We start from the raw sequence: 23,929 nt of genomic DNA on the forward strand, positions 1-23,929 counted from the left end.
TCTGCATGTTGCTGTCCAGTTCTCCCAGCACCATTTGTTAAAGAGACTGTCTTTCTTCCATTGGATGTTCTTTCCTGCTTTGTCAAAGATGAGTTGGCCATACGTTTGTAGGTCTAGTTCTGGGGTTTCTATTCTATTCCATTGGTCTATGTGTCTGTTTTTGTGCCAATACCATCCTGTCTCTTGATGATGATAGCTTTGTAGTAGAGGCTAAAGTCTGGGATTGTGATGCCTCCTGCTTTGGTCTTCTTCTTCAAAATTACTTTGGCTATTCGGGGCCTTTTGTGGTTCCATATGAATTTTAGGATTGGTTGTTCTAGTTTCGAGAAGAATGCTGGTGCAATTTTGATTGGGATTGCATTGAATGTGTAGATAGGTTTGGGTAGTATTGACATTTTGACAATATTTATTCTTCCAATCCATGAGCAGGGAATGTCTTTCCATTTCTTTAAATCTTCTTCAATTACCTTCATAAGCTTTCTATAGTTTTCAGCATACAGATCCTTTACATCTTTGGTTAGATTTATTCCTAGGTATTTTATGCTTCTTGGTGCAATTGTGAATGGGATCAGTTTCTTTATTTGTCTTTCTGTTGCTTCATTGTTAGTGTATAAGAATGCAACTGATTTCTGTACATTGATTTTGTATCCTGCAACTTGGCTGAATTCATGTATCAGTTCTAGCAGACTTTTGGTGGAGTCTGTCGGATTTTCCATGTATAATATCATGTCATCTGCAAAAAGCGAAAGCTTGACTTCATCTTTGCCAATTTTGATGCCTTTGATTTCCTGTTGTTGTCTGATTGCTGATGCTAGAACTTACAGCACTATGTTAAACAACAGTGGTGAGAGTGGGCATCCCTGTCGTGTTCCTGATCTCAGGGAAAAAGCTCTCAGTTTTTCCCCGTTGAGGATGATGTTAGCTGTGGGCTTTTCATAAATGGCTTTTATGATCTTTAAGTATGTTCCTTCTATCTCGACTTTCTCAAGGGTTTTTATTAAGAAAGGGTGCTGGATTTTGTCAAAGGCCTTTTCTGCATCGATTGACAGGATCGTATGGTTTTTCTCTTTTTTTTTTGTTAATGTGATGTATCACGTTGATTGATTTGCGCATGTTGAACCAGCCCTGCATCCCAGGAATGAATCCCACTTGATCATGGTGAATAATTCTTTTTATATGCCGTTGAATTCGATTTGCTAGTATCTTATTGAGAATTTTTGCATCCATATTCATCAGGGATATTGGCCTGTAGTTCTCTTTTTTTACTGGGTATCTGTCTGGTTTAGGAATCAAAGTCATACTGGCTTCATAGAATGAGTCTGGAAGTTTTCCTTCCCTTTCTATTTCTTGGAATAGCTTGAGAAGGATAGGTGTTATCTCTGCTTTAAACGTCTGGTAGAACTCCCCTGGGAAGCCATTTGGTCCTGGACTCTTATTTGTTGGGAGATTTTTGATAACTGATTCAATTTCTTCGCTGGTGATGGGTCTGTTCAAGCTTTCTATTTCCTCCTGATTGAGTTTTGGAAGAGTGTGGGTGTTCAGGAATTTGTCCATTTCTTCCAGGTTGTCCAATTTGTTGGCATATAATTTTTCATAGTATTCCCTGATAATTGTTTGTATCTCTGAGGGATTGGTTGTCATAATTCCATTTTCATTCATGATTTTATCTATTTGGGTCATCTCCCTTTTCTTTTTGAGAAGGCTGGCTAGAGGTTTGTCAATTTTGTTTATTTTTTCAAAAAACCAACTCTTGGTTTCGTTGATCTGCTCTACAGTTTTTTTAGATTCTATATTGTTTATTTCTGCTCTGATCTTTATTATTTCTCTTCTTCTGCTGGGTTTAGGCTGCCTTTGCTGTTCTGCTTCTATTTCCCTTAGGTGTGCTGTTAGATTTTGTATTTGGGATTTTTTTTGTTTCTTGAGATAGGCCTGGATTGCAATGTATTTTCCTCTTAGGACTGCCTTCACTGCGTCCCAAAGCGTTTGGATTGTTGTATTTTCATTTTCGTTTGTTTCCATATATTTTTTAATTTCTTCTCTAATTGCCTGGTTGACCCACTCATTCGTTAGTAGGGTGTTCTTTAACCTCCATGCTTTTGGAGGTTTTCCAGACTTTTTTCTGTGGTTGATTTCAAGCTTCATAGCATTGTGGTCTGAAAGTATGCATGGTATGATCTCAATTCTTGTAAACTTATGAAGGGCTGTTTTGTGACCCAGTATATGATCTATCTTGGAGAATGTTCCATGTGCACTCGAGAAGAAAGTATATTCTGTTGCTTTGGGATGCAGAGTTCTAAATATATCTGTCAAGTCCATCTGATCCAATGTCTCATTCAGGGCCCTTGTTTCTTTATTGACCGTGCGTCTAGATGATCTATCCATTTCTGTAAGTGGGGTGTTAAAGTCCCCTGCAATTACCACATTCTTATCAATAAGGTTGCTTATGTTTATGAGTAATTGTTTTATATATTTAGGCGCTCCGGTATTCGGCGCATAGACATTTATAATTGTTAGCTCTTCCTGATGGATAGACCCTGTCACTATTATATAATGTCCTTCTTCATCTCTTGTTACAGCCTTTAATTTCAAGTCTAGTTTGTTGATATAAGTATGGCTACTCCAGCTTTCTTTTGGCTTCCAGTAGCATGATAAATAGTTCTCCATCCCCTCACTCTCAATCTAAAGGTGTCCTCAGGTCTAAAATGAGTCTCTTGTAGACAGCAAATAGATGGGTCTTGTTTTTTTATCCATTCTGATACCCTATGTCTTTTGGTTGGCGCATTTAATCCATTTACATTCAGTGTTATTATAGAAAGATATGGGTTTAGAGTCATTGTGATGTCTGTATGTTTTATGCTTGTAGTGATGTCTCTGGTACTTTGTCTCACAGGGTCCCCCTTAGGATCTCTTGTAGGGCTGGTTTAGTGGTGACAAATTCCTTCAGTTTTTGTTTGTTTGGGAAGACCTTTATCTCTCCTTCTATTCTAAATGACAGACTTGCTGGATAAAGGATTCTCGGCTGCATATCTTTTCTGTCTAGCACACTGAAAATCTCGTGCCAATTCTTTCTGGCCTGCCAAGTTTCAAAAGAGAGATCAGTCACGAGTCTTATAGGTCTCCCTTTATAGGTGAGGGCATGTTTACCCCTTGCTGCTTTCAGAATTTTCTCCTTATCCTTATATTTTGCCAGTTTCCCTATGATATGTCGTGCAGAAGATCAATTCAAGTTACGTCTGAAGGGAGTTCTCTGTGCCTCTTGGATTTCAATGCCTTTTTCCTTCCCCACTTCAGGGAAGTTCTCAGCTATTATTTCTTCAAGTACCCCTTCAGCACCTTTCCCTCTCTCTTCCTCCTCTGGGATACCAATTATGCGTATATTATTTCTTTTTAGTGTATCACTTAGTTCTCTAATTTTCCCCTCATACTCCTGGATTTTTTTATCTCTCTTTTTCTCAGCTTCCTCTTTTTCCATAACTTTATCTTCTAGTTCACCAATTCTCTCCTCTGCCTCTTCAATCCGAGCCGTGGTGGTTTCCATTTTGTTATGCATTTCGTTTAAAGTGTTTTTCAGCTCCTCGTGACTGTTCCTTAGTCCCTTGATCTCTGTAGCAAGAGATTCTCTGCTGTCAGCTATACTGTTTTCAAGCCCAGCGATTAATTTTATGACTATTATTCTAAATTCACTTTCTGTTATATTATTTAAATCCTTTTTGATCAGCTCATTAGCTGTTGTTATTTCCTGGAGATTCTTCTGAGGGGAATTCTTCCGCTTGGTCATTTTGGATAGTCCCTGGCGTGGTGAGGACCTGCAGGGCACTTCCCCTGTGCTGTGGTGTATAACTGGAGTTGGTGGGCGGAGCCGCAGTCAGACCTGATGTCTGCCCCCAGCCCACCGCTGGGGCCACAGTGAGACTGGTGCGTGCCTTCTCTTCCCCCCTCCTAGGGGCGGGATTCACTGTGGGGTGGGGTGGCCCGTCTGGGCTACTTGCACACTGCCAGGCTTGTGATGCTGGGGATCTGGCGTCTTAGCTGGGGTGGGTAGGCAAGGTGCACAGGGGCAGGAGGGGCAGGATTAGCTTGCTTCTCCTTAGGTGATCCACTTCAGGAGGGGCAGCAGGAGGGAGTCAGATCCGCTGCCGGAGGTTTGGCTCCGCAGAAGCGCAGAGTTGGGTGTTTGCGCGGAGCGAGCAAGTTCCCTGGCAGGAACTGGTTCTCTTTGGGATTTTGGCTGGGGGATGGGCGGGGGAGATGGCGCTGGAGAGCGCCTTTGTTCTCCACCAAACTGAGCTCTGTCGTCCGGGGGCTCAGCAGCTCTCCTTCCCTTTGTCCTCCAGCCTTCCCGCTTTCTGAGCAGAGCTGTTAACTTATGACCTCCCAGACGCTAAGTTGCGCTTGCTGTCGGAACACAGTCCGTCAGGCCCCTCCGCTTTTTGCAAGCCAGACTCGGGGGCTCTGCTTGGCCGGCGAGCCGCCCCTCCACCCCGGCTCCCTCCCGCCAGTCTGTGGAGCACGCACCGCATCGTCGCCCTTCCTACCCTCTTCCGTGGGCCTCTCGTCTGCGCTTGGCTCCGGCGACTCCGTTCTGCTAATCCTCTGGTGGTTTTCTGGGTTATTTAGGCAGGTGTAGGTGGAATCTAAGTGATCAGCAGGACGCGCGGTGAGCCCAGTGTCCTCCTACACCACCATCTTCCCTCTCTCCAATCAGTTCTGTCCTCTTTTAACAAGAAGACCAAACCATATTAGTTGAAACTCACCACACAGTGGACAACGTCCAAATACTCCCCACTGAAGGCAAGGAAAAACTCTGCAGTGTACTGACCTGAGGGAAAGAGCATCCAAAACGCAACAGCGGAGTGTGCATAGCATACACTAGAAACACTTCATGAAGCACCAGAACCTGGACCTCTTCTTAATAAAGCCATTACTCTCAGGAGTAGGAAACATAACAGGCTTTTCTAACACAAAGAAAACAAAGATCTAGACAAAATGCCAACACAGAGGAATTCATTCCAAAAGAAAGAACAAAAAAGGTCATGGCCAGGGATCTGAAACAGGTATAAGAAATATGGTTGACTCAGAATTTAAAACACAATGAAAAGGATACTAGCTGGGCTTGAGAAAAGCATAGAAGACACCAGGAGTCCCTTACTGCAGAAATAAAAGACCTAAAATCTAGTCAAGCCAAAATAAAAAATGCTATAACTGAGATGCAAACATGACTGAATGTAATGACTACAAAGATGGAAGAAGCAGAGGAATGAATAAGTGATATAGGAGATAAAATTATGGAAAATAATTAAGCTAAAAAGAAGAGGGAAAAAAATATTGGATCACAAATGTAGACTTAGCAAACTCAGCAACCCCATAAAGCATAATAGTATTTGCTTCATAGGAGTCACAGAAGAAGAAAGAAGGGAAAAGGGCAAAAGGTTTATTTGAGCAAATTTTAGCTGAAAACTTCCCCAATCTGGCGAAGGAAAAACATATCCAAATCCAGGAGGCACAGAGAACTCCCATCAAAATCAATAAAAGCAGGCCAACACCAAGACATATCATAGTAAAATTTGCAAAATACTGAGAGATAAGGAAAAAATTCTAAAAACAACAAGGGAGATAATCCCTAACTTACAAGGGAAGGCAAATAAGGTTAGCAGCAGATCTAGCCATAAAACTTGGCAGGCCAGAGGGAGTGGCATGGTATATTCAACATGCTGAATGGGAAAAATATGCAGCCAAGAATACTCTATCCAGCAAGGCTGTCATTCAGAACAGAAGGAGAGATAAAGAGTTTCCCAGACAAACAAAATCTAAAAGAGTTTGTGACCACTAAACCAGCCCTGCAAGAAATATTGAAGAGGACTCTTTGAGTGGGAAAAAAAGACCAAAAGCAACAAAGACTAGAAAGGAACAGAAAAAAATCTCCAGAAAGAATGACTTTACAGATAACACAATGGCAGTAAATTCATATCTATCAATAATCACTCTGAATGTAAATGGACTAAATGCTCCAATCAAAAGACATAGAGTATCAGAATGGATAAGAAAATAAGACCTATCTATATGTGCTGCATACAGGACACTCATTTTAAACCTAAAGGTACTTCCAGATTGAAAGTGAAGGAATGGAGACCCATTACCAAGCTAATGGACATCGAAAATAAGCCAAAGTAGTCATATCAGACAAACTAGATTTTAAACCAAAGACTGTAATAAGAGATGATGAAGAGCACAGTATCATCATATAAGTCTACTGCCAACAAGAAGATCTAACAATTATAAATATTTATGCCCCAAATTGAGAACACCCAAACATATAAATAACATAACATAACATGACATAAAGAAACTCATTGATAATAATATAATAATAGCAGAGGACTTTAAACCCCACTTACAACAATGGACAGATCATCTAAGCAAAAAAAATCAATAAGAAAACAATGACTTTGAATGACACAATGCACCAGATGGTCTTAACAGATATATTCAGAACATTTCATCCTAAAGCATAAGAATACACATTCTTTTTGAGCACACATGGAATGTTTTCCAGAATAGATCACATACTGGGTCACAAATCAGGCCTTAACAAATACAAAAAGATTGAGATCATACCATGCATATTTTGTGACCACAACATTATGAAACCTGAAATCAACCACAAGAAAAAACTTGGTAAGAGCACGATACATGGAGGCTAAAGAACATCCTACTAAAGAATAAATGGGTTAACCAGGAAAGTAAAGAAGAAATTAAAAAAATACATAGAAGCAAATGAAAATGAAAACATGATGATCCAATACCTTTGGGATGCAATAGTCATAAGAGGGAAGTATATATCAATACAGGTCTATCTCAAGAAGCAAGAAAAATCTTGGGTGCCTGAGTGGCTCAGTTGGTTAAGCGTCTGACTTCAGCTCAGGTCATGATCTCACAGTTTGTGGGTTCAAGCCTCGCATCAGGTTCTGTGGTGACAGCTCAGAGCCTGGAGCATGCTTCTGATTCTGTGTCTCCTTCTCTCTCTGCCCCTCTCCTACTCATGCTCTCTCTCTCTCTCTCTCTCTCTCTCTCTCTCAAAAAAAGAAATAAACATTAAAAAAATCTTTTTAAAAAGCAAGAAAAATCTCAAATATACAACCTAACCTTACCTGTAAAGGAGCTAGAAAAGGAATGAAGCCTAAAGGAAGGAAATAATAAAAATTAGAGCAGAAATAAATGATATAGAAACAACGGAAAAGAACAGTAGAACAGATCAATGAAACTAGAAGCTGGTTCTTTGAAAGAATTAATAAATTGATAAACTTCTAGCCAGACTTATCAAAAAGAAAAGAGAAAGGACCCAAATAAATAAAATCATGAATGAGAGAGGAGAGATCACAACCAACACTACAGAAAGACAAACATTTAAAGAAGAATATCATGAAAAATTGCATACCAACAAATTGGGCAATCTGGAAGAAATGAAGAAATTCCTAGAAACATATAAACTACCGAAGCTGAAACAGGAAAAAATAGAAAACTTGAACAGACCCATAACCAGATAAGAAATTGAATCAGTAGTCAAAAATCTCCCAACAAAAAGGGATGTCTGGGTGGCCCAGTTGGTTAAGCGTCCGAATCTTGATTTCAGCGCAGGTCATAATCTCACAGTCAGTGGGTTTGAGCCCTGCATTGGGCTCTGCATTGACAGCAGGGAGCCTGCTTGAGTTTCCCTCTCTCCCACTCCCTCTGCCTCTCCCCTGCATATTCTCTAAATAAATAAATAAATACATTTTATTTAAAAAATAAATAAATAAAAAGATTTTTAAAATTTCCCAACAAACATAAGTCCAGGGCCAGATGCCTTATCAGGGGAATTCTACCAAACACTTAAAGAAGAGTTAATACCTATTCTTCTCAAATTGTTCCAAAAAATAGAAATGGAAGGAAAATTTCCAAACGTATTCTACAAGGCCAGCATTACCTTGATTCTAAAACTGAAGACCCCATGAGAAAGGAGAACTACAGGCCAATATCTCGAATGAACATGGATGCAAAAATTCTCAACAAGATACTAGCAAACTGAATCCAACAATACTATTCACCATGATCAAGAGGGATTTATACCTGAGATGCAGAGGTGGTTCAATATCCATGAATCAATCAACATGATACACCACATTAATAAAAGAAATGATAAGAACCATATTATTCTCTCAATAGAAGCAGAAAAAGCATTTGACAAAGTATAGCATCCATTCTTGATAAAAAACCTCAACAAAGTAGGGATAGGGGGAACATACCTCAGCATCACAAAGGGACCCACAGCTAATATCATCCTCAATGGGGAAAAACTGAGAGCTTTTCCTTTAGGGTCAGGAACAAGACAGGGATGTCTGCTCTCTCCATTGTTATTTAACATAGAACTAGAAGTCCTAACCTCAGTGATCAGACAACAAAGAGAAATAAAAGACATCCCAATCAGCAAGGAAGAAGTCAAACTTTCACTATTCGACATGATACTCTATGTAGAAAACCCGAGGGGCACCTGGGTGGCTCAGTCAGGTGTGTCCGACTTTGGTTCAGGTCATGATCTTGAAGTTCATGAGTTCAAGCCCCACATCGGGCTTGCTGCTGTCAGCACAGAGCCCTTTTGGGATCCTCTGTTCCCCTCTCTCTGTTCCTTCCCCACTTGTGCTCTCTCAAAAAGAAATAAACATTAAAAAAAAATAAGATGAAAACCCGAAAGACCCCACCAAGAAATGGCTAGAACTGATACATAAATTCAGTAAAGTTGCCGGATGCAAAATCAACATACAGAAATCTGTTGCATTTCTATACACTAATAATGAAGCAGCAGAAAGAGAAACCAAGGAATCAATCCCATTTACAATTGCACCCAAAACCATAGGATACCTAGGAATAAACCTAACCAATGAGGTAAAATATCTGTCCTCTGAAAACTACAGAACATTTTTGAAAGGAATTGAAGAAGACATAAAGAAATGTTAAAACATTCCATGCTCAAGGATTAGAAGAAAAATATTGTTAAAATGTCTGTACTATCCAAAGCAATCTTCACGTTTAATGGAATCCCTAACAAAATACTACCAGCATTGTTTGCAGAGCTAGAACAATCCTAAAATTTGTATGGAACCACAAAAGACCCTGAACAGCCAAAGCAATCTTGAAATAGAAAAGTAAAGCTGGAGCCATCACAATTATGGATTTCAAGCTATATTACAAAGCTGTAGTCATCAAGACCATATAGTACTGGCACAAAAACAGACACATAGATCGGTGGGACACAATACAAAATCCAGAAATGGACCTACAACTATATGGTCAACTAAACTTCGACAAACCTGTTAAGAATGTCCAGTGGAAAAAAGATAATCTCTTCAGCAAATGGTGTTGGGAAAACTAGACAGCAACATGCAGAAGAATGGAACTGGACCATTTTTTTACACCATACACAAAAATAAATTCAAAATAGATGAAAGACCTAACTATGAGACAGGAAACTATCAAAATCCTAGAGGAGAACATAGGCAGGAACCTCTTTGACCTTGGCTGTAGCAACTTCTTACTAGACATATTTCCAGAGACAAGGGGAAAAAAGCAAAAATGAACTACTGGGACTCATCAAGATAAAAAGCTCTGCACAGAGGTGTCTGGGTGGCTCAGTCAGTTGAGTGTCATGATTGCTCAAGACATTGATTGACTCTTGATTTCTGCTTGGGTCATGATCCCAGGACTGTGGGATTGAGCCACGGGTCAAGCTCTGTGCTGAGTGTGGAGCCTGCTTGAGATTCTCTCTCTCTCCCTCTGCCCTTCCCCCCCTACTCTCTCTCTCTCTTAAAATAAAAATAATAAAATAAAATTAAAACTTCTGTACAGCAAAGAACACAATCAACAAAACTAAAAGGCAGCCTACTGAATGGTAGAAGATGTTTGCAAGTGACATATCAGATAAAGGTTTAGTATCCAAAATCTATAAAGAATTTAGCAAACTCAACACCCAAAAACACAAATAATCCAGTTAAGAAATGGGCAGAATATATGAATACACATCTTTCCAAAGAAGACATGCAAATGGCTAACAGACACATGAAAAGATGCTCAACTTACTCATCATCAGGGAAATGCAAATCAAAACTAGGAAGATATACCACCTCATATCTGTCAGAATGGCTAAAATTAACAATACAAGAAACAACAGATGTTGGTGAAGATGTGGAAAAACAGGAACCCTCTTGCACTGTTGGTGGGAATGCAAACTGGTGCAGCCACTCTGGAAAACAGCATGGAGGTTCCTCAAAAAGTTAAAAATAGAACTACCCTGTAATTTAGCAATTGTGCTACTAGGTATTTAGTCAAAGGATACAAAAATACTAATTCAAAGGGGCACATGAACCCCGATGTTTATAGCAGCATTATCAACAATTGCCAAACTATGGAAAGAGCCCAAATGTCCATTGGCTGCTGAATGGATAAAGAGGATGTGATGTATATATACACAATGCAATATTACTCAGCCATCAAAAAGAATGAAATCTTAGCATTTGCAATGACATCGATGGAGCCAGAATGTATTATGCTAAGCACAATAGTCAGAGAAAGACAAATATCATGATTTCACTCATATATAGTATTTAAGAAATGAGACAGGTGAACATAAGGGGAAAAAAGAGAGAAGCAAACCATAAAACAGACTTTTTTGTTATTATTTTGAGAGAGAGAGCAAGAGCATGAGCAGGGGAGGGGCAAAGAGAGAGGGAGAGAGAGAATCCCAAGTAGGCTCCATGCTCAACTTGGAGCCTGACACAGGGCTCAATCTCACAACAGTTAGCTGAGCTAAAAGCAAGAGTCTGACACTCAACTGACTGACCACCTAAGAGTCTGTGCCCCCAGACTCTTAATGATAGCGAACAAACTAAGGGTTGATGGAGGGAGATGGGTGGGGGATGGGTTAAATGGGTGATGGGCATTAAGGAGGGCGCTTGTTGGGATGAGCACTGGGTGTTATACGTAAGTGATGAATCACTAACTTCTACTTGTTAAAACAAACAAAAATAATTTAAAAAATTAGTGGCTTGAGGCAACAATAAGTGTTTATTTTCCTTTCACAGTTTCTGTGGGTCAGAAATTTGGGAGTGACTTGGTTTCCCAGTTCTGGCTCTATGAATTTGCATGGGGTCCATAGGGTGTGTTTATAAAATTCTCATAAAATATTATTAATATTTCTCACAAAACAGTAAAAGCTTTTTGGAAATAAAGAAAGACTTTTTATTTCCCGTAACATCAATATATAATACATGATGTTACAAAGAGGGAGATACTAAATCTATTCATGATGGATAATGATTGTAAATCAGGACAGAACTCAGCTGTTTCTAGTTAACTTGCTATAGTTAAACATGATTTCAACTCTTCTCATTAGAATGGTAAAACCCTAAACTAAAAAAAAAAGTTACATGATACCAGACTACCATAGGAAATCTTCTCAGTTCTGAAAACTCTGAATTTTTCCCTTGATATTATTATTCATATGTTATATCCATAAAGGAGATATTTGATTGCTTCTGAAGGCAAGACAGAGGAATATTAAGATGAGTTCTTAGCATGTGATATTCAGTGCACAGCCCTCAATGCCAATTTAAACAAATACATTTCAATCGTTTTCATTTCTGTAGAAGTAATCATGAAATCTTGGCACATATTCCATTTCATCACAAAAGTCTAAAATGCTCTTTTTTCTTAAAAATAAAACTACCTACTTTTGAAACTTAACACCTGTGCCATTGTTTTTTTTCTTTCTTCAATGATCTTTAAGATCACAAAAGCACTTCTTCCATCAATGATGAAGAGAAATCATGGCCACATCGTCACAGTGGCTTCAGTGTGTGGCCATGGGGTGATTCCGTATCTTATTCCATATTGGTAAGTATTATTATCCAGCAATGCCATATAGATAGATGGATGGATACATAATACATACATACATACTCACATACTTTTAAGGGTTTATTAGACCTTAGATTCTAATCTTCATAGCAGGGTTATCTATGAAACTGGTTGTAATTGTTTAAAATATTTTCAGATTTCTGAAAACTCCTCTGTAAAGCAATGAAATGTAATGCCATGTTTCCATCATATCTTGGAATGAGTACATGTTGATAAAAGAAACAGGGAACCCACGGACTAAGAAGTAAAACATACAGAAGTCCAAATGAACATAAATGTATTCCATAGCCTGCATGCCCAAGATAAGCTAATTAGGGTGACCCCTGAATCAGAACATTTTCCAGTATTCTCGTGCCATGAAAGATTGTGTGTGTGTGTGTGTGTGTGTGTGTGTGTGTGTGAGAGAGAGAGAGAGAGAGAGAGAGAGAGAGAGAAACAGAGACAGAGACAGAGAGATTAAGAGAAACCATCTACCTGATTAAAAGATGCAGATAGTACACTCCATGATCTACCAAGGACACAAAGAGAAAAGGTTGAGAGGCCCTGAGGATACACTATTTGCAAAATATCTTTTCCTTATAAACTTCTTCAATGGCATCTCATTTCCTTACTTCTGCTTTATATCAACTTCATAGAAAAATTTAACTTGCTAACATTTGGTCCAGTTCTTTTTGTAACAGTCAACACATGAGTATCAGTGGGAGGGTGTAGGGGTGCATAATTAATGGATTTATTATTTACTTATACATAATGGTTAAGGTTAAACTGAGTCATGGACAAAATTACTTCTGACACTGAATGTGGTCACAGACATGGCTATATTTCAATGAAGTTAAGGGGTCATTGCACAGACATACGGTGTTTCAAACTGTCTCTAGCATCTTTTTTTAATGTTTACTTATTTTTGAGAGAGAGAGTGAGTGGGGGAGGGGCAGAGAGAAAGGGAGACACAATCTGAAGCAGGCTCCAGGCTCTGAGCTGTCAGCACATCTTAAAACACAAGTAAGAATTTCACAGATTAAACATCTGCTATTGTTTTAATGTTTAGAAATGTGGAATCCCAATATAATAATACTTTTCCGTTTTCTCTTCTCCCTTAAGAAAGCATCCAGTCTTTAACTTTACTGTTCTTCTTGTCACCTGGGTCAAAACTACAATGAATAGGGGCACCTGGGTGGCTCTATCAATTGAGCATCCAACTCTTGATTTCAGCTCATGTCACCTGCATTTAGAAACGAGAAAATCAGGGGTGCCTGGGTGACTCAGTCAGTTAAGCATCCGACTTTGGCTCAGGTCATGATCTTATGGCTAGTGGGTTCCAGCCCCATATCAGGCTCTGTGCTGACAGCTCAGGGCCTGGAGCCTGCTTCAGATTCTGTGTGTTCCCTGCTCTCTGCCCCTCCCCCGCTCATGCTCTGTGTGTGTCTCTCTCTCAAAACTGAATAATTAAAAAAAAAAAAGAAAGAAAGAAATCAGAAAATCAAAGAAGATAAAGTGATATGCTGAAGACTGCACACACAACACACATCACCTAAAGTCTTTTTACTCCAGATTTTCACAATGAAATTAAGAAGCCAAAGTGGCCTCCAGTGTCAAAAGAGAAACTAGCAACTAAGTTAACAAGAGAGGAGAAATGTATACGGTCCCACAGAAGTTTCAATGTAGATATTAGTTATGTAGTTTTTCTAAATACGTCTTTCCTGATTCATATTTTTCAAAATAAGACAGCAATTAAAACTGATTAGGCAAGAGTTTGAAGACTGAATGGAAAACCTTACCTGTAGGGTGGAAAAGTAAGCAGTAAGCCAGTTAATACATTACTAGGATTTGTTCTATTGCTATCATCGCTAAGTAAGAAACTGGTACATTTAAGAAAAAGTAAATGAAAATTGATGACCAAGTGGAAGATTTGGAAAATTGGCTTCTACTTATTCTCGAACCAAATCAGCATTGCCTTCTTACAGAAAGCTGGAGAATGTGTTTCACTGTACCTTAGCTAACAATGGTGGGTAATTCTCTTACAGTTCCAGCAAATTTGCTGCTGTTGGCTTCCACAGAGCTCTGACATTAGAACTTGAAGCCTTGGGAAAAACTGGAATCCAAACCTCGTGTCTCTGCCCAGTTTTTGTGAATACTGGGTTCACCAAAAACCCAAGCACAAGGTGAGGTCAAAGTCAAGTCAGGATGAAAATATGGCATGAGAAATTGACCTGAAAACTGTAGGAGATTTTTAGGTGGGTCAACTGAGAAAATAGAAAAAAGTGAAAAAGGAAAAATGTGTTTTTTTTAATGTTTATTTCTTTTTGAGAGAGAGACAGATCGGGAGTGGGGTAGGGGCAGAGAGAGGGAGACACAGAATCTGAAGCAGGCTCCAGGCTCCAAGCTGTCATCACAGAGTCTGATGCGGGGCTCAAACTCACAAACTGTGAGATCATGACCTGAACCAAAGTTGGATGCTTAAAAGACTGAGCCACTCTGGCACCCCAAAATGTTTTTCTTAATGTCATATTGCCTTTTTCACTTTGAAATGAGATGAACAAAGGGAAAAAATTCATTGAGGACTGGCAGGAGTGACCAGCTACCGATGATTTAGGCAATTGGGGTTTATTTGTGATCAGGTTAAAGGTTCATCACACTCAGGTGCCAAGAGGGAGTGAAGGGGTGGGGCAGGCTGGAGAGGTGTGCTTTTTTTTTTTTTTTTTTGCTTTTTTTTTAATGTTTATTTATTTTTGAGAGAAAGAGAGAGCGAGCACAGGCAGGGGAAGGGAAGAGAGAAAGAGGGAGACAGAGAATCCAAAGCAGGTTCCAGGCCCTGAACTGTCAGCATGGAGCATAACGTGGGGCTTGAACTCACCAACCGTGAGATCATGACCTGAGCCGAAGTCAGATGCTTAACCAACTGAGCCACCCAGGCACCCCAGTGTGCTTTTTTTCCTTTAAGTTTATTTATGCATTCATTCTGAGAAACAGAGAGAAAGAGCATAGGGGGAGGCGCAGAGAGCAAGAGGAAAGAGAGAATCCCAAGCAGGCTCCTAGCTGTGCTGTTAGCACACAGCTGAACGCAGGGCTCAAACCCACAAACCATGACATCGTACCTGAGGCAAAATCAAGAGTCAGACACCCAACCGACTAAGCCACTTAGGCGCCCCTGGATAGATGTGCTTAGGGGATGTCAAGAATGTCCTCTCCTGGAAACCCATTCCCAAGATGAGCGATACCTAACATCCCCTTCTCCCATTTGTGGTTCATCCTCCTCAAATAGAGTATGGAAAGGTACAGATATATGCCCTTTTCCATTTTCCACAGTGCTAGCATGAAGTACTCCAATATCTTTCAAACTTGTCTTGTCCTAAGAATCATCACCTATGCTTCCATAAACAATAAATGTTCTTAGGGTCTTCCTTAGAGATTCTGATTCAGTAGTCTGCGATGAGCTCCAAGAATGAGTTGTTTTGTTTTGCTTTGCTTTGCTTTACAAGCAGACCTACCAGGTGAGTCTGGAGACAGGTTTGGAAAACATTGATGTATTAAATATAATCACAGCATTTGATTACCACCTTGATTACCATTTGATTACCATTACCACCTTGTCCTCTGTGAAAGTGCAAATGTTCTTAGAAGCAGCAATAAATTGAGTCCCTAATCCTTTAGTCAAGGTGAACTTCTATGACAACTTTGTCTCTGGTAAAGGAGGATTTGAGACCATAAGAGAGGAGAAATTGGTCCTGAAAGGAGAGTAAAAAGGCAGAAAGGTGAGCAGAAGGGTGCTAAAATTAAGATACCTTCTTCACAAATTTGCCTCAATTCTGGTATTTTTCTGCTGCAGGTTAATAAAATCTGAAGCCAGTTTATTTCTGGAGGGGAATTAGTCCTAAATACATTCATTCAAAAGAGCTAACAGATTCTCCTTTAAGCTTAGCCTCATTTGAAGCTATCAACCCTGAACTCTGAATTATCTGGGTTGTCTCTGAAGCTGTGGTCACCCCCTAGCAGGGGAGTCCTTAATAGTGTTAGGCCATAGATACTTAGCAGTAATACAATATTTAAGTAAATACTATGGTACGATTGGGACTCTGGGCTCAGTTTTCTTTTTTTTTTTTTTTATTTTTTTTTCAACGTTTTTTTATTTATTTTTGGGACAGAGAGAGACAGAGCATGAAAGGGGGAGGGGCAGAGAGAGAGGGAGACACAGAATCGGAAACAGGCTCCAGGCTCTGAGCCATCAGCCCAGAGCCTGACGCGGGGCTCGAACTCACAGACCGCGAGATCGTGACCTGGCTGAAGCCGGAGCTTAACCGACTGCGCCACCCAGGCTCCCCAAGGGCTCAGTTTTCTTAAAAAGCAAACTGGGCCTAATAAAAACCCTTCTGGGAAGCATTTAAGCTTAGTGTATGCCAAGAGAACCAGATGAACTGGTAGGGAAGGCACAATAGATGAGAAGAGTAAGGGTAATAAGATCCTAGGTGGTGTGGATGCCTGGGAGCAACCCCAGAGTCTGACAGCCAATGCTAAAGATGTGGGATTGATTACACCCAGACTGCTGGATTCTGAATATTCCTCGGCAAAAGCTAACATGTCCATAAAGTGAGGTTTGGCTCAGAGGCTGGGTTGATGAAACCAGCTAGGAAAAATCAGGGAGACAAAAGGCAGAACCCAATAATTTAGAGAGGTATTGATTTGTATTACTCTCTGCTGGCTTACTACTCAATGCCATGGAAACCTCAATCACATAATAACCTGTAGTATATCACAGAATATGTCAGGGAAGGAAGTTATAAAATTCATTAACTGCTTACTTAACTCTTCTACACAACCTTTTTTTTTTTTTTAATTTTTTTTTAACGTTTATTTATTTTTGAGACAGAGAGAGACAGAGCATGAACAGGGGAGGGGCAGAGAGAGAGGGAGACACAGAATCTGAAACGGGCTCCAGGCTCTGAGCTGTCAGCACAGAGCCCGACGCGGGGCTCGAACTCACGGACTGTGAGATCATGACCTGAGCCGAAGTCGGCTGCTTAACCGACTGAGCAACCCAGGCGCCCCTACACAACCTTTTTATTCACTGGCCGTTCAGCCCATGCCTGGACATCTTCATTTTGATGCAACACTTCCAATCCATTTACATTTTAAACTCTAATCATCATTTTGAACTAATGGACATTCTACACTGGGCCTGTGGTTATGAATAAATATTCGAGAACCCATGTAGGGGCACCTGGGTGGCTCATTTGGTTGGGTGTCCACCTCTTGATTTTGGCTCAAGATCCCAGGGTCATGGGATCAAGCCCCGCATTAGGCTCGAGCTAAGCATGGAGCCTGCTTGAGATTCCCTGCCCACACCTCTCCCCTGCTCTCTCTAGAAAGAAAAGAAAAAAAGAGAGAAAGAAAGAAAGAAAGAAAGAAAGAAAGAAAGAAAGAAAGAAAGAAAGAAAGAAAGCCCATGTACACAGTCTTCAGTATAAGCAAGGCTACACCTCCAGTAGCAATGCTATACTCCCTGTGCACATCTGGAACTCTCATTAAATTGCAGTATAGGTGATTCAGAGGTGGATCTCAAGTACGGAATGCCTTCAAATCCAGCTTTATGGGATAACTCCAGAAGAAAGAGAGTATGCTTAGCAAAGCTTTGTATTAAATAAGCCCGAAGAAAGATGTCAGATGTTTCCTTTCTGTCCCGTGAGTAATCCTACCCACCATTCTGCCTTGCCTCTTCACATCTGTCATTTAATTCCTCTCCACCCTTTTGATATTTTGACTGAGTGAGCCATAAAACATGCATACCTGGTGTGAAAGTTTAAGACTGTGATAACAAAACATTCCCACGGCATGTGGGGGTGGGGGTTGGTGGGGGCAGGTGGCGTTTGTGCAGTGAATCCTGGAACCTTTTAAATCCTAATTTGGTGATATAAGTTAATTTTCCTGCCTTTGTTAATTAAAATGACAACAAAAAGAACCAAACTTTTTTCTTCTTAATCATAGACTATGGCCTGTATTGGAGACAGACGCAGTTGCAAGAAGCTTGATAGATGGAATACTTACCAATAAGAAAATGATTTTTGTTCCATCATATATCAATCTACATCTAATACTAGGAAGGTAAGTACAGCACAAAACATCTAAAATGCTAAAACACCAGTGGAACTACTGTCATGATGAAGAGTCTTTCAGTTGTGAAAGTTGCTGTGGAAACTCTCTTGTGCCTGAGGAGAACGGTTACATTGTCTCTGTTATTGCCTTATTCAATCTATAAAAAAAAGAATGATTCATTTGCTCTAACATCTCAGTTTAATCTTTGTCAGAGACTATTTCAATCGAAGGAAACACAGTTGCAAGAGAACACAGTATCGCTAAAAATAAAGGGTCTATTTAAAAGCCTGCTGGAGTTTTGACTGAAATTGCATTGAATCTATTGATCAATTGGGGGAGAAATAACATTAACAATTTTGAGGCTTCCAATCCAAGAAAACAAAGAACCCAAAATATCTTTCCATTTTGTTCTTTTATCTTCTTCAGTATCTCCACACAACATTGTATAGTTTTCAGTGTAAAAGTCTTACACAGCTTTTATCAGGTTTATCCCAAAGCATTTCATGTTTTTGATGGTATTTCAAAAGGCAGTTAAAACAATTTTTCTATTTCCCATTGTTTGGTGCTGGTGTGTGTGTTTGATTTTTGCATTTTATCTTGTATTTTAGCAACCTTGCTAAACTCATCTCTAGCAGTTTTTTGTAGATTCTAACAGATTTTTTTTACAGATTATTTTAGATGATAGTATTGTCAGCAAATAAAGACACTTCTTTTCCAATCTGTATGGTTTTTCTTCTTACTATATGACACTGGCTAGAACTTTGCATGCAATGTCACATAGGATTGGTGAGAACATGCATGAAGTAGTCTTCTTGAGCTTAGAAGAACAGTACTCGGTATTTCACAGTTAAGTATAATGTTAGCTGTAGATGTTTTTTGATAGATGCTTTTTATCATGTTGAGGAAGTTCCCTTCTGTTACTATTTTGATGAGAGTATTTACCAAGAGTAAATATCAGTTGTCAAATGCTTTTGCTGATGATATTAAGATCATATGTTCTTTCCATTTTAGTTTGTTGATATGGTGAACTACACGGATTCATTTTAAAGAATAAACCACCCTCGCGTTGTAATGTCTTTGTCTGATATTGCATCATGATAATATTGACTTCATAGAATGAGTTGGAAAGTACGCCCTCTTCTTCTCTTTTCCAGAATAGCTTGTGTGGTATTGGCATTATTTTTTCTTTAAGCATTTGGAGAATTCACCAGTGAAGCCATCTAGGCCTGGTGCTTTCTTTAAGGGCAAGTTTTTAACTATAAATACAATTTCTTGGGGCGTCTGGGTGGCGCAGTCGGTTAAGCGTCCGACTTCAGCCAGGTCACGATCTCGCGGTCCGGGAGTTCGAGCCCCGCGTCAGGCTCTGGGCTGATGGCTCGGAGCCTGGAGCCTGCTTCCGATTCTGTGTCTCCCTCTCTCTCTGCCCCTCCCCCGTTCATGCTCTGTCTCTCTCTGTCCCAAAAATAAATAAACGTTGAAAAAAAATTATAAATACAATTTCTTTAAAACCTATAGGGCTTTTCAGGCTGCTTATTTCTTCTTGGTAATGTGTGTCCTTCAGAGAATTTGTCCATTTCATCTAAGTTGTCAAATTCATAGGCATAAATTTATTCAAAATCTTCCCTTATTGTACTTGTAATATGTTTAGAATGTCTGATTCCTGATATTGGAAATTTATATTTTTATTTTTCTGTTCTCATCAGTCTATCTAGAGGTTTATCAATTTAGTGATTTTTCCAAAGAACTAGCATTTGGTTTCTTTTATTTTTTTATCTATTTTTTTGTGTGTTCTATTTCACTAATATCTGTTCTGATCTTTATTATTCCTTTTATTCTATTATTCACTTATTGGCTCTTCTTTTTCTAGTTTGTCAATGTAGAAACTGAGTTCATTGATTTTTTTTTTCCAGCATAGGCACTTAGCGCTATAAATTTCCCCCTGTGTACTGTTTTTAGTTCTGTCCCTCAAATTGTGACATTCTATGTTTTCATTTATATTCTGTTAAAATGCTTTCTAATTTCCCTTTTGTATCATAGTTTACTTAGAAATGATTTTTTTAGTTTCTAACTTTTTGGAGATTTTCTAGACATTTTTCTGATTTCTAATTTAATTAAACTTTGTATGACTTGAATGTTTTAAATTTACTGAGACATGGTTAAGTTCAGAACATGGTTTATCTTGGTAAGTGTTCCACATGCACCCAAAAAGAATGAGTATTCTGTATTGTTGAGTTTTCTATAAATGTCAGCTTATGTCAAACTGGTTGATAGTGTTGTTCAAATCTTCTGTATTTTTCGCTGATTTTCTGTTTATTTTATCAATTATTGAAAGGAGGCTCAAAATCTGTAGCTATTGTGAATTTGTCTGTCTTCTTTGCTTTTCTTTCCATTCTCGCTTCACATATTTTGAAGCTTGCTTATACAGATAATAAAAGGGCTTCAAAATATGTGAAGCGAGAATGGAAAGGATTATTTTGTCCTCTAAATGAGTTAACTACTTTGTCATGTTGGAAGTGACCTTGTTTATCCTTGCTACGAAATCTACTGATATTAATATAACCACTTCAGCTTCTTTATATTAATATTATCTTACTGAATCTTTTTCTGTCCTTTTACTCTGTCTTTTACTCCTATTTGTTTCCTTATATCTGAAATGTGCTTTTGTAAGCAGTATATAGGTGTTTGTTTGTTCGTTTGTTTGTTTTTTACTCTAATTTGACAATCTATCGGGGCAATTTAATAGGGGGTATTTAGACTCTTTACATTTAATATGATTATTGATATAGTTCTAAAACTTACTTTAAAGCTTGCTATTTGTTTTCTATTTATCCCATTTAATCTTGGTTCCTTTTTTTCTCTCTGCCTCCTTTTGGTTTGATTGAATACTTTCATGTTTTTATTTTATTTCTTGTGTTGGCTTACTAGCTATAATGCTTTGTTTTGTTACTTTAGTTATTGCTTTAGGGTTCATAGTATGCATCTTTAACTTATCACAGCCAATCTCCAAATGATATTATACAACTTCATGTACAGTCTAAGAACCTTACAGTGGTATACTTCTATCTCTCCCTTCCTACTTTAGGCTATGATTGTTGTACATTTTACTTTGACTACATAGTTTTTGTTTGTTTAAACAGCCAATATCTTTTTAAAGAGATTCAAATAACAAAGAAAATTCTTAAATGTTCATCCATGTGGTTAATATTTCTAGTGCTCTTTATTCATTTGTATAGATCCAGACCTCTATCTGGTATCATTTCCCCTCTGCCTGAAGGGTATCCTTTAACAGTTTCTCAGGGAAGTTCTGCTGGTTATGAATTCTTGCACCTTTTGTATGTTTAACACACTCTTTATTTTGCCTTAAGTTTTAAAAGATACATTCACTGATCTAGGTTGGTAGATTTTTGTCTTTCAGTACTTAAATGATATTCTCTACCACCTCCATGATTTCCATATTATCTCTGCTAGAGGCTGTTCTATCATTTTTAAAGGAACACAATATAATAAAGTTGATTAGGAACGAAGGTCCCACCTAAGTTCAAAAACCACTTTACCACTTACCAGTTCTTTGACCATGGATAAGCTATTTAGCCTCTATGGCCTCATATTTTCCATATATAAAATGGGGATGGTGATAATACCTCCTGTCTAAGCACACCATAAGAATAAAATAACATAACACAAGGAAAGCCCCTGCCATTAAAAAAGACACAGAAGTCAGATGTTAAGGGTTTAGGAGGTAGAACTTACATAGAATTCTAGGAAGAGGGGGTGCTTGGCTGGATCAGTTGGTAGATCATGCAACTTTTGATATTGGGGATATAAGTTCAAGCCTCACACTGGGTGTAGTGATTACTTTAAAAGACCTTTAAAAAAATGCTAAGAAGAAATAGGATTATTTACCCAGAAGAGATAATCTCTCAGCTTTCTTCTGAGGGACAGTTTATAATAAATTGAAATTATGTCAATGAGAACTATACAAACTTGATAAGCTCTTGGGTCATTTTGAAACAAATTCATATAAACTGCTAATTTGGAATAGACCAATTCAAGAACAGTGGACAAACTGCATTGCTGTGTCAATTTCAATCTTCCATTTTAGCTTAAATAGACCAACTTAAATTAGCCTAACCTTGACCTCGTAGCAACATCATCTCGAGTTGACTAAGTGTTTTGTTGCCAAGCAACTGTAGGAAATGAGTTTCGTGGGATTCCTCCTCTCTTGGGGCTCAACCAGGTCATATTAATGTAGAAAAAAATCAAAATCATAGAATATTTGCATATGAACAAGAGAATGAGCATCCCTATCCTGTCAGAGTTGGAGAATAAGTATCCCTGTACAATAAACAAGAGTCTCAAAATCTTTGGTACTATTGTGGAGTTGTCATGGTGGTTTGTTACTGAGCAACTGGGAAATATAGTTAATATTCTCCACATAAAATTCCTTTTACAGACATAGACAATTTTGTGAGCGGATGCAAGTATTAACATGGAGGTTTCCTTGTGAGGATAGTTACAAGGCATGTACAAGTTCTCTTATATTTGTCTTTCTCTCAGCCAGAACTTCCCTGCCTCTCTGCTTATTCATCCATCTTCCACTCTACCTAAGGCAAGGATGTAAATCGTGCATTAGTCAACAATACCAAAGTATTTTTCAATATGAGTTTCTTTGCAGATGACTACATCTGCTTTCTTATATTCACATGTCGGCTCTTCTTTTCATCTGCCTGCTCAAATCTTACCCATCCTTGAACACTTTTGAAGTTTCCCTTCACTATTCCAGCCCATATTAATCCTCCTCACAGTTATAGTCCTTAATTAGAGAAGGCTAATATTTTTTAATAATTATTTCAAGGTGATCTCTCTTCTCATTTTAGCCTCTCCGCTCAACAATAAGCTCCTCAGGCAGGAGCTGTTTTTCGAGGACTTTTGTCTACCTTATTATAAAGTACATAATGGATATTCAGTAAATAGTTAAGGACGGGTGGAGGGAAGGATGGAGTGTGTTCTGGTGGTGTCTCTCTGTGAATGCTTAATATCAGGGTTCATGGACAGTTTCAGCAGTAAGTCCAGACCTTCAGTTTCAGATCTTTATCACATATAATCTCATGTAAGATTTTACTAATATGAGAAGACTTGAAGAGTGGTATATATCAGTGCTTTCCTTATATATCTCTAGTATTTGAACGATGAATATTAAAACACACACACACACACACACACACACAAAGGAAAGAGAGGTTGCTGTGAAGGAAGAAAGGAAGAACAGAGAAAGATTAAATGCAAACCAGATAACTCTCACGGTATTCTAACTGACGACAAAAAAGAACTTCGGTGTCAAAAATTTTTAATTGAAAACTTTTCTACTTTTTTTCCCATACAGATTTCTTCCTGAACGTGCCTTGGCAGCTATAAATCGTTTACAGAATATTCAATTTGAAGCAGTGATTGGCCACAAAACCAAAAGGAAATGAATAAACAAGCTCCAGCCAGAAATGCAGCTTAATGATGTAAATCTAAGTTTAGAATTAATGCTTCAAAGCTTTATTTCACATTTTTCAATAATGTTAATAATAAAAACATTGGTTTGACATTAGCAGCAGTCAAATGAGCAAGACTAATTACCTGTCTTTCTCAAGAATATTAATGTAGTTTTACTAGTCAGATCCATTTTTCATTCCACACCTCTTAAAAACTTTTATGCTTACATAAACATACTTAAAAGGTAATTTTTCTTTAAGAGATTTTATTTTTTTTCTTTCTGCTTACGGGGGAACAAAGCTACCTCTCCAAAAGTAAACGCAAAGAGAACTTATTTACACAGGAAAGTTTGAAGACCTTATCAACATGCACACAGTGTGAGATAGCAGTTAGAAACAAATTTAAGCAGGCGACT

The 23,929-nt window shown here is 38.6% G+C and overlaps 1 protein-coding gene across 1 annotated transcript in view; it reads left to right on the top strand.

Moving 5' to 3' along the window:
- Positions 1-23,644, top strand: part of HSD17B13 (hydroxysteroid 17-beta dehydrogenase 13) — a 36,999-nt gene extending 13,355 nt beyond the window's left edge. Inside the window, exons 4-7 of the mRNA XM_040478803.1 lie at positions 11,816-11,922; positions 13,971-14,108; positions 17,926-18,042; positions 23,417-23,644. Coding sequence (XP_040334737.1) covers positions 11,816-11,922; positions 13,971-14,108; positions 17,926-18,042; positions 23,417-23,507 — 453 coding nt within the window. The 3' untranslated portion in view covers positions 23,508-23,644. The remainder of the gene's footprint in view (positions 1-11,815; positions 11,923-13,970; positions 14,109-17,925; positions 18,043-23,416) is intronic.
- Positions 23,645-23,929: the final 285 nt, after the last annotated feature.

This window comes from Herpailurus yagouaroundi, unplaced genomic scaffold (assembly GCF_014898765.1).
Source record: "Herpailurus yagouaroundi ecotype Mexico unplaced genomic scaffold, PumYag 28, whole genome shotgun sequence".
In the NCBI taxonomy this organism is placed as follows: domain Eukaryota; kingdom Metazoa; phylum Chordata; class Mammalia; order Carnivora; family Felidae; genus Herpailurus; species Herpailurus yagouaroundi.